The sequence below is a fragment of the Cydia amplana genome, chromosome 17 (genome assembly GCF_948474715.1).
Source record: "Cydia amplana chromosome 17, ilCydAmpl1.1, whole genome shotgun sequence".
NCBI lineage: Eukaryota > Metazoa > Arthropoda > Insecta > Lepidoptera > Tortricidae > Cydia > Cydia amplana.
In genome coordinates, this window is record NC_086085.1 from 4,089,950 (window position 1) to 4,101,989 (window position 12,040).

The 12,040-nt window shown below is 39.8% G+C and overlaps 1 protein-coding gene across 1 annotated transcript; it reads right to left on the reverse strand.

The window, feature by feature from the left end:
- Positions 1–215: 215 nt before the first annotated feature.
- Positions 216–11,477, reverse strand: LOC134655703 (pickpocket protein 28-like). Its single transcript, XM_063511162.1, has 10 exons — positions 11,278–11,477; positions 8,428–8,634; positions 6,905–7,082; positions 5,697–5,842; positions 3,996–4,131; positions 3,475–3,624; positions 2,201–2,393; positions 1,631–1,817; positions 838–953; positions 216–340 (listed from the first exon to the last, which is right to left on the reverse strand). The coding sequence occupies exons 1-10, from the start codon at positions 11,469–11,471 to the stop codon at positions 216–218; spliced, it is 1,632 nt and encodes a 543-aa protein (XP_063367232.1). The 5' UTR covers positions 11,472–11,477.
- Between the last annotated feature and the right edge of the window lie 563 nt (positions 11,478–12,040).

A 12,040-nucleotide genomic window follows, 5' to 3' on the forward strand; every position in this document is an offset into this window, starting at 1 on the left:
GATGTTTTCTATGTATATAAGTATGTATTTATCTATATAAGTATGTATATCGTCGCCTAGCACCCATAGTACAAGCTTTGCTTAGTTTGGGCTAGGTTGATCTGTGTAAGATATCCCCCAATATTTATTTATTTATCTATTATTTTTTATTTTTTTATTTCTCGATTTATTAAAAAGAAAGAGACCAAATAAAAGTATTTTAATTTATAAAGTATTTAATAATATAATTTCCAGTTCGAGCACAGAACTTGAACGAATCGGATGACGAAATAATAAAATATTTCGACTGCGCTAATGATAGAGAATCCGACGAGGATACCTGCAAAACCGCCTATGTTACCTGAAGCAGGAAAATACAATTTACATTTCAAAATTGAAATTTAGACAAAAATAGAAAACAACGACACAACACCATTCATTATAGAACTAGAGTCTGCAACGATGTTGATGGCACACGCAGTGCAAGGGTCATTTATACGTAATTATTTCATAGAAGTTTGACGTTTAAAATAACACTTGCACTGCGTGTGCTATCAAAATCGTTGCAGACTCCTCTTGGTTTAACGTACCTCTCGCGTCGATGGAGACAGCTTCATTTTATATGGAGTAGCTACGAGTATATCACGTAAAATATTTATTTAGAAACATGACAAAACATTCAAGTAATAGAAATAAATAAAACCAACTGAAAAACACTGGAAGGAACTGTCATAGGGACCTTCATTCGACGCTAGAGGTACCTATTAGTATGTACTTTATTTAGCTTTGTGTGTGTAATGTTTTACCTACTTTTTGCACATCTATAGGTATCTACGGATAATATAGATAGGTACTTACTCAGTATTTCATACCAGTAGGACACTACGTCGAGCCGGTCCAAAATTCCGTCGTTTGTCGGCTGGTAGATGTACACCATCGCTACGTTAGTTAATTCTGTGACGTTGAGTCCTTTCCTGGGGTATGACAAAAAATACACCTTCTTCTATTACTAAGACTCTGCTATCCGTCCGTCCGTCTGTCTGTCACCAGGCTGTAACTCATGAACCGTGACAGCTAGACAGTTGAAATGTTCCGAAACGTATGTTTTTTTCAGTTTTTGGCGTAATGGTTCGGAACCCTTTGTGCGCGAGTTCGACTCGCCCTTGGCTGTTTTTTTTTTAGTCTAGACCTCTTAAGGGCAGTGACTCTCCTCGATTAAGTTGAGTAGAAGCGATTTTTTTTCAGTGGGTCAGAAACGACCCACTGAGCAGTCATATATGAAGAGACCTTTTGACTAATGGGCCAAAAGTTGTAAAAATACTATATGGATAAGTAAAAATGTTTTGAATTAAGTACCTACTAATATGTATCGCAAACAATTGCAATCGCGAACTCTGTGGCGGAACTTACTGCGGTTTTCTGGTGGGCATTACACACGGACATTACAGCATGGGGTTCTTCCAGAAAGGAGTGTTGTATGTATTAAGTTTCTAAAGGATTGGCAACACTCATGTTACGCCCCTGAAGTCGCAAGCGCTATCTCGTGAATTTTCTCTCGGAAACGACATTTTGTAAATTGGAACTGCTTTTGAAATCCATAAAATGATGGCATTTTAAACCGTCTTTTGGTTATAAAATGATCGCAACTCACGCGAGATCCGGCAGCACTGCCTGGTCTCCGAGTCCTCGATCCCTGAACGGAATCACGGAAGACTTGGTGGAGTGTTTCGTCAGCTCGCAGTCCGGCAGACACTCGGGGCAGTTGAGCGAGTCTAGGCGTTCCATCTCGAGCCCAAACTTGGCGTTTGAGTTGAACGGGTAGAAATAGAGAAGTTTTTCTGAAACGGTAATGAAAATTAGGTACCTATGTTGTCTTGTTCGTCGTCGTTCCCTAATGACTGAGGATCGTGACCAACAACTGTGTCCCTCCAGTCCTGTTGTAAACCAAAATAAATGTCAAAGGTATACAAGGGAAAAGTGACCTGACCAAGGCATCCAGTGCCCAGGGCTGGAGTCGAGCCAGCGTCCTCTGATCGCGGCAGATGCCTAAAACTGCTGGGTCACGGCGGCATGGGTCGAATTTCCCAAGAATATGCAGTTCCTGCTGGAATGTAGGTGTGTTGGTTGAGTTTTGCTTGGGGATTATTCCACTTGAGTGTCGCTTTTGACAATATAGTGATGTTTGTACAAATGGAGAGATCATTGTCTTGGTCATTGATACCTCTATACTTGTTGAGGCACCACAGATCCAACAGTGAGCAGACAGTCTCGCCATTGTCGCCGGCAGGCAAGTAGTAAGGCGTGCACTTGCAGAGAGAGCGGATGGTCTTGATCCGGCAGCGCGCAATGCATGCGCTGTATGAGTACATGCTCCCGAAGTGTTCGGGAACCTCGTCGTGGAAGAGACATTTCCTCTGGAAATAACAATACAATATTTGTTGTACACTGAATTGTTGTGAAATGAAAAGTAAAAGTATAGTAACAACAGGCGGTCAATTTCTTTCAGACAATTTCATAGGTAATTGAACAAAGTTTTCCTAAGTTGACTGGAAGACGTAGCGTAAAAAGTTCCCGATAAGGTGGGAAAACAATACAAAAGGTAATCACGGTCCATATCCCGGTCGATATAGGTGGAAGTCTACGGTGGAAAAACCAGAGATGTGACTTATTTGAAATACTTGTATTTAAAATGCAAATACTAAATGCAAAATACCTATTTTGTATTTTGTATTTAAATACCTTTTGAAGAAAACTATTTTGTATTTTATTTGAAATAGTTTTTGGGACCTATTTTCTATTTTCAAAATACAAAATACTTTATAGTAGGTAATGTAGGTAGGAGTTACAATCTCTTCTGATGTTACAATCCTGGCAACTCTCTCATACTGTTGAATCTGTTTAGTAACGTCGCACATGACCACAAGCGTAGCGAGTGGTTAAAAAAGTGGAATCTTGAGTGTTGCGAGGGTTTCAAGGTACGAGAGGAGAACAAACTTTTCTGCCCTGATGAAACTTTTTTGCACAAACGAGACGTTTTCATCACACTAACGATACTAGCTGTAAAACATTACAAATCTAAATTAATGCTTTTAAAAATTGTCCGTTATAAACCATCATCCATCCATCCTTCCAGTTAATATGAGCAAACAACTAGAAATTTGCACTAAGAGGACTGATTGACACACTGTTTTCAAAGAATGAAGAGAGTCTTTTCAATTCGGATATTTTGAGTAATACTTTTTAATTCAGACTAGGTATTCACTATTCAGAGTACCTTTTATCGCAAAGTATTTGTATTTTGAAAATACCTATTTCGTATTTTGTATTTTAAATACAAATTCAAAAACTATTTTGTATTTTGCATTTGAAATAGTATATCAAGGAAGTATTTGTATTTTGTATTTAAATACTTTTTATAAAGTATTTTTCACATCTCTGGGAAAAACTTAGAACGCAGTCTGAATGCTTAGACTTAAGACTTGAAAGTTAACTCACAATGCTAAGGGGGTACTTCCTCACTTCTGCCGTGGCGATCTGCCGGACCGATCGCAGCTCTAACACCATGGCTTCATTGGGCTGGGACACGCGCTGCAGCACGCGCCCACCGCTTGGATCCGCGAAGTGAGTTGGGTCGAACAGAAATATCTACAAAATACTTAATCATAAATCTACTTTGTTACGGTGACAATTAATGATATGAGATATTGGCTCGCAGTTTGCCGACGTGACAAGGTACGAATTGGAACATAAAAACAAATTCCTGCATGTACCTACATAGACAACAAACATTTAGGCCCCATCAAGGACACACTTACATACGTCTAAGATTTTTATTGGGAAAATTTACACAGCCAATAACTTCGTCAAATCCTTTGATGCCTCGCAGAGAATACGTTCCTACTTCATACAGCCGCTGGTATTCATAAAAAGTTAGAGCGATGAGCCCGTGATACATGCCCGCCTGCTTCTGACCAGGTTCTAGTCGCTGTCACAAGACGACCAGAGTACAATCTTACATCAAAACCTTCCACGTTCCGCAGAGGATAGGCATAGTCTTCCAGAAGCGGATCTAACACCACGACGAGCCCGTGATGCATGCCCGCCTGCTTCTGCCGCATCACATTCCCGATCAGGTCTTTGCTTTTGTCAGGCCTGAAATAAAGGTTTTTGGTAAATATTAAGTAGGTATATTTATATAGATAAAAACTTATATCGCCTGTTTATCTTAAAGAGGCCCACTGATGATCCGGCCGCCGGACGATATCGGCCTGTCAGTTGTTCAGAGCTGTCATTTAACCCTTTGCATTTAACTGACTGATCATGGGGCCCTTTAGACAGTCCTTTACTCAATGAAATGCTGTATTGCAGAGGTTTATAATGACACCCCTCCCTCACTTTGTTCTATTCAAATCGGTGCAAAGACTGCAAAGTTAGTTTAGACGGACTCTAAATAATAACTACAGAGTCTACAGACGATTACAATGACCGAATTTATAATTTTGCTTAACTTGTCTATGTTGTTCTATGCAAAACCAATCGCTTTTTATTTATTTTTTTACTTTCACCTGACCGTTGTCTGTCACTGGTCTGTAATCAAATCTTGCAAGTTTGATCCACTTCCCGGTTTCCGATTGAGCTGAAATTTTGCATGCATGTATAAATCGGATGACAATGCAATATTATTATGACAGAGCTGATCTGATGATGGAGACAGGAGGTGGCCATAGGAACTCTGTGATGCAACACCGCAACCTAATTGTGTTAGGGGTTTTTAGAATTGTCTCGATGAGTAGGTATTAGTTGTCTGTCGAAAGAAAAGTACAGTCAGCGATAAAAGCTTGTACCAAAAATGAAATTTTTGCCAAAAACTTATTTATGACGGATACAGTGATCGCAATAAAGAGCAGCGAATAATGCCTTTTTATCCTTTCCGATTTATCCTTAAAGGATGACTCACGTTAGGCCGGGCCGTGTCCAGGCCGGAGCTTCCGGGGCTTCGTTTTCTATGTAAAGCACCACGTGCTCATCTGTCATAGAAAAGTACCTAAGCGCCGGAAGCTCCGGCCCGGTCAGCCTGCATGGTCTAACGTGAGTCATCCTTTAAACGTTTCAGTTTTTGCGTCAAAATTCAATGCCTACAACTCAGTCAGACACGTTGACACTAAAATACATTATAATAAAATCACCAGAGCCCGTATTATCATTATTTTAAATTTTCAAGAGCTTTTTGTAGTCTTAAATGCTCCGACCACGAAAAACGTAGGAACCAAACAAGCAATAAGTACGTTTCTTTTTCACAAAAACTATGGCGGTGTTGAGCATATTCGCTTGGAGCCTTTTTCGTGGCCCTCGGAGTCCGTAAAAGATGTGAAGAAGAACAACCGTATGCGTACTTTTCAAGGTTCAAAATAGGAATAAAGATTAACGTAGTTATTTATTCTGTATATCTTTGTAGCCTATTTAAAAATCCAAGGTCTGAAGCATCCCGTGTCACCTAGCTGACATAAGTATTTTAATAAATTGGATTGTGTTCACGACCTCCTGTAACTTATTTATTGCCCCCGCACTGTAGGCAAAGATCACTTAACAGAAAATCGGTAAGCCTTGTGTGCTACCTTAAATGTCAAATTTTGTGAACTTTTTTCATTCCGCACAAGCCGATAAGGTCACTACTAGCTTAAGTACTGTAGCTTAGACTGTAGACGGACTCTATATACCTGCCCATAGAGTCGTACTCAAGCACGTAGTTGAATGCGCAACAGTGCCCCAGAACAGTGCGCCGCATGGTGAAGATATCGGTACAGTTCACTTCTTGTCCGTCCCAGGAACAACGTAACAGCATTTCTTCGCAGGATGGAGCCAGCTGTCAAATCACAACATAAGTTACCAGACATAGAACTTTTCGATGTTACCTTATATAGGGATTATATTAACGTGCCCAAAATTCGCTAGAGTAGGTATTTAGCAAGAAGATAGGGTATACGTGAGCCACCTAGATAAGCCCTATAAGGTCGTACCAGAGAGAGGATGAGCTCAGCTACACCCAAATAACGCGAATTAAAAAAATGCCTACTCCAGAGCATACCTACAGTCGCTGTGGCCCATAGAAGGTAGGATCCTATAGAAGTGCTATCGCGTGCCTCCGTGAGGGACAAAATATACGCAATGCGACACTATGATTGGTCGAATTTATTTGTTGCCCACCATAATCCATACTAATTTATGGCGGGGAATAAAAAAAATGTGAGACAATAATAGCGCTTTCGCTGTTACTCCTACTGAAGGATACCTACATAAGACTATCCCGTTCGGTCATTTCCCCCCACCCCCCATGCCTTGTCCAGTTAAAATACTAGGTTCATGCTGTGGCCGAAATCGATCAGAAGCATCATCATCATCATAACATCATCATCGTTACAGGGTTAATGTCGTATGTACGACTAATTGTAGTAATTGTGTAAACATATTTCGTATAATGTTACCTACCTAATATCCAGAGAGAATAAGTTTTTGGCAAAAATTTCATTTTTGATACAAGCTTTTATCGCTGACTGTACTTTTCTTACGACAGACAACTAATATTCATCGAGACAATTCTAAAAACCCCTAACACAATTAGGTTGCGTTGTCTCATCACACAGTTCCTATGGCCACCTCCTGTCTCCATCATCAGATCAGCTCGATGGTACCATAATATTGCATTGTCACCAGACTTACATGTGTATGCAAAGTTTCAGCTCAATCGGAAACCGGGACATGGATCAAATTTAACTTGCAAGATTCCATTACATAGTTACATACAAGTCGACCTAATAAAAGCGTGTTAAAAAAAATGGAAAACGTTTGTATGGAGAACAAAGAGTAGTATAATATATATATGAGAAGCGGTCGTCCACTGTCGTCTTAAATAAATTAAATGTCTTACCCCTTTCATACCCTCTATAATTTTTTGTGAGTGCTCCGCGTTCTGAGGGGTAAACTTCAGGAGACGTAGTCTAAGAGTCTCGTTGTAAGAATAGTCCAAGAGCCGACCGGTTTGCATCAGATACCATTCGAAGTCGTTCAGAGTGGTGTTTGGATGCAATCTCTTCTTGTTTTGGTACCTGAAACGTGTCATCTTAATTAATGATTTCAATTTAAACTCGACAGCGAGCGGTAGATGGCTTAATTTAAACCCGATAACGTGAGTGTGTGTGAGAATCAGTTTGTTATGAAACCACAATTTGCAGCAATATTTAATTACCTTTGTACCTAAGTACGAGTATTACATATTATAGCCTAATAAACCAAGACAATGAAGTAAATACGTCTATAGTCTCTAAGCTCACTTTGCACCGCACATTTGCAAAGAACAGAGCAAAGTGAGGAAGTGCCGAGTGTCATAAACTTCATATTTTCATAGAAAGACATTAATGATGACACTGACACACTTTTTCTTTGCAAATGACATGCAGAGTTGGCTTGGTCCGATTCTAACTCTGCAGCGACCAAGTGTGGAATTGCTACTATAAACGTCACATTTTCACTGGACGATTTATTGTAGCGGTTTCACATTTTAACATTTCTAACTCGGTGCGTAGCTTGAATTTTTTATTTGACTATTTTAGTCACAGTTTCTTTTTTAAAACTATCACGAGTTGCTATAGTTCGTTTTTTTAGCATTAGAAAGAACTTGCAAGAAGGTAAGCGATCTTGACATGTCTTTTAATTTAAAAAATCAAAAACTATTACTTATGAAAGCAGAAGAATATAAATGATCGTATTAGATTCATAATTGTTACATATTTGCCGTAACTTATTTTTAAGCTAGTTTTTAATTTCTTTTAGTAATACACTGTATATATGTATCTTGTTTGTAAATAAATGATTATATTATTTTTAAAATGTGTTTTTCAATTAAAAGACACATTAAGATTGTATACTTAGCTTATTTCTAATGCTAAAAAAAACGAACTATAGTATGGAATTTATACGAAACACTAGCATGTGACGTAAGGATCAAATTATTATACCTAGGTAGGTACTCTATAGTTTTATAAGGGTTTTAAAATAGACATTGTATTTAAAAATAACGCTGTCTACGGGTCTTCTGGTACTTTATTTCATGCATGGTGTAAGTAAAATAATATATTTTAAAGGCTTTATTAAGTTAATTAAGGTTACAAAGAAAAATCAAAACTATAAATTTCAAAAGACAAACCGCTTCATGCCATTCCTGGTGCAAAGGTGCTGGATTACCACGGACAGCCTTTCTGTTTGAGTCGACGTGAATACATTAATACATATTCAAATATGTACCCTATTCTAGTAAAGGATGACTCAGGTTAGACCGTGCCGTGTCCGGGCCGGAGCTTCCGGAGCTTCGTTTTCTATGGAAAGCATCACGTGATCGTTTGTCATAGAAAAGTAAGCGCCGGAAGCTCCAGCCTGCCCATCTTTAAGGCTTACATCGTCGCCCCACGTTCCTTAACGGACTTCATACTAATCCGATTGATATTGCACACGGCGATGGCAGGGAAGTCGATCTCGGCGATGGGGTACGTGGAAGAGTCCATGGTCACGATCAGGGGGTTGCTTAATGTGGCCTTCCAGATGTTCATGAGCATGTAGATCATAGCGCCGAAGGTGAGGGCGGTTAAGAAGGTCCAGAAAATTCTACAGCAAAGAAAAAATTGGTCAATACCTACATAACAGTGGCGTAGCGTGAGTGAAGTGGGCCGTCGCACACAGCCTCGCGCCCCCAAGGGGGGCCTCGCAGAAGTCGCAGATATGCGACTTCGCCCACGGCTAGATTAGTTCACGCTGCGCCACTGAATACCTGAACTGAATACTGAATACCTATTTTCCGGTCCTGTCCGGGCATGGTGACTGGATTTGTCCATGGTATTTGGGTGCAGTACCGGAGACAACCCACAACCGTGTGATGTGGCGCAAGACTACTAGCTGACCCCAAGTAAAATGGGATGAAAGCCAGGACCAAGAAGAGGAGAGGAGGAGTAGGTGACGTTTTGTCCTGGCTAGTATTAGCGCCATTAGTGAGCTATCACGTGGCTGACAGTATATTTTGGCAGCAAATGAACGGCTACACTCAATACTACAGCACCCTGGCGACAAAATTGTAATTTGATCATTAGTGCAGGTCGGGCCTTCAGCCTATGGGTCCTATGGTATCTTAAGACTTATTATATTATCTTTTTCCTTTAAAGTCTGTGCGGAAAGAGAAGAACTGAGTCGTGAAATGTATGGGGTACAATATATTCTACGACTCTTCTCTTTCCGCACAGACTCTCTAACATTTTATCCTGATATTTTTTTACCAAAACACCGCACGGCCTTCATAGTGGAGTCAATATAAAGTTAAAGTTACATTAATTGCACAGTCAAATGTTTCTACACGGGTGAATTATATATCATATTGAATACCCGGCTGCGAATTAACAACTTGATATCTGTTCCCGTTTTTGAGAAATAACATTTTTTTTATTTTATATTTTATACTACCTAAACAGTAATTTCACACTAGAGATTTTTTGAAGAATGGGCTATGAAGCTTACACGACTACACGGTCAGAATTTCTCCCGACAATAATATTGATTATAGATTTAATGAAAAAAACAATAACTTTGTAAGTTTTTCATGACCGAGAATATCCCACACTGAGAGAAAAGTTTACTATTGTGGTTAATAGTATTTGTTTCGATCATGTTTAATTTATCTGCCTGAGGAACTGCTATATTCGCAGAATAGCAGCATGATATTGGAAACAAACAGAAAATAATGTTCTACACAACTAATGGACACTTCTAGTTTTTTGACAGTAACTGTACAAGTTATTGAAGAATAACATACTTATTTTTCTCGCAATTATTAAATCCATTTCCAGCATAAAAAGTCAATGAAGTATGCTGTATTTCCAGGCTTACACAGAGGCCAAGTACACATAGTTGTTATTTTTATATAAAAAAATATTTTTAATAAAGAAAATTATTGGGAGCTGGTTTTGGTGTCAAGCTGGGAGAAAATATAAATACATAATGAGTATATGTTTGAGAACTGCATATTAAAAAATCTCGAGTGTCGGATTCATGTTTTGATATATTTTTTCTATTTTAATAATAGTTTGGATTTATTAAAACCATGTGACATATTTTGTGGAGATTTTTTTAAAAATATAGTATTTGCAACATAGGTTATCACATCTCAAAAAATCTCTAGTGTGAGAATTCATGTAGAGCTCTCATACATTATGAACTGTGCTGACCCGACTATTCATTTTGATTGCTGTAATATCGCCGGCAAAGGGCGCAAAAAGAAAACAAGCATGTCACATCACGAGACGTCACTTCAGATTACTTTAAAATTACATTTAAAAGATACATACATCTGTTTTATTATACCTGAGTATGGTGAATGTAGTGATAAAATGGCCTGCCCAGTTGTTGCGCAGAATGCACAAAAGGAGAAGTTTCTAAGAAGAGCAAGGAAACCTGATTGGCAAGTCCGTATTTTTGCCAGTTATCTATATTTTGTCCTAAAGATTCATGAAACTGACCAACGCGGACCACAGGACGGTGGACGAAAATGTTCTCAACAAGAGTATGAGATCAGATCTGGGGCCCGTTTCTCAAAAGCTTGTAACTTGTAACACAAGAGCTTCTAACAAAAGCTGTCAAAAAGTGACATCCGCTTGTATTAGAAGTTACAAGCTTTTGAGAAACGGGCCCACGGTGAATATTGTAACTGAAAAAAAACTTATTAGGGTATTAATTCAACACACGGCCTGTCATCATGGAGATCCTTAGAGAACGCTAGCTTATATCCAGCAGGGAACGCGTTTAAGGCAGATAAGAAGTCATTTTTCTTAACCATTAAAGTAAGTACTTTTAGACAAATTGAGGACTAACTTTCACCTTTATAGTCTTCTTCAGTTTACGAGTATGACAATTTAGATAATACACATTTGTTTCGAATCCTTACCGATTCCTAATAGGGATGTCCCGCTCGCACACCTGCTTGATGCCCACGAGTGAGCAGTGCTGCACTGTGCTGCACGTAATCCCTCAGCACTTGCTCCTGGACCATCTCCATTACTCAGCCGGTCGGGATGTTTCTTGGCGTGTGTATTTCGAACCCTTACCGATGCCTGATCGGGATGTCCCGCTCGCACACCTGCTTGAGGCCTACTAGTGAGCAGTGCTGCACATAGTCCCTCAGCACCTGCGCGCAGCTCTTGCGCAGAACCATCTCCATACTCAACCGGCTGTGATGGTTCTTGGCGTGTGTATTTGAACCCTTACCGATGCCTGATCGGGATGTCCCGCTCGCACACCTGCTTGAGCCCCGCGAGTGAGCAGTGCTGCACATAGTCCCTCAGCACCTGCGCGAAGCTCTTGCGTAGAACCATCTCCATACTCAGCCGGCTGTGATGGTTCTTGGCGTGCCTGTATTTTTGCCACCACGTGTTGTTTCGGTTCATGTTGAACTTGTCCATTTTGATGCAGGTCCTGTAATATAGTTCTATTCTGTTCTGTTCTGAAATATTTAATACGACCACGCTAAGTTTGCGCTGACTTCGTACTGAGAATGCATTTCTCGTGGCCAGATAATCCCTTTAATAATAATCAAAGCCATCCGCCCATCACGTATAAGTCTTCTGGCCATTTCATGAGTGTGAAAGAGGCAGGCCACAAATGAATAAATGTGACCACTTTTGAGCTCCATAGACCATAACGGCCGCTAGCGCCCGGCTTGAATGTAGGTACGACAAGTAAGATTAGCGGACTGGAGTCACGGTAGTTATTTACAGCTTGGCAAAAAAGAGTAGAAATTAAAAAACCGGCCAAGTGCGAGTCGGACTCGCGCACGGAGGGTTCCGCACCATCAACAAAAAATAAAGCAAAACAAACATTTTTGTTTGCAAACAAGCAAAAAAACGGTCACCCATCCAAGTACTGACCCCGCCCGACGTTGCTTAACTTCGGTCAAAAATCACGTTTGTTGTATGGGAGCCCCACTTAAATCTTTATTTTATTCTGTTTTTAGTAATTTGTTGTTATAGCG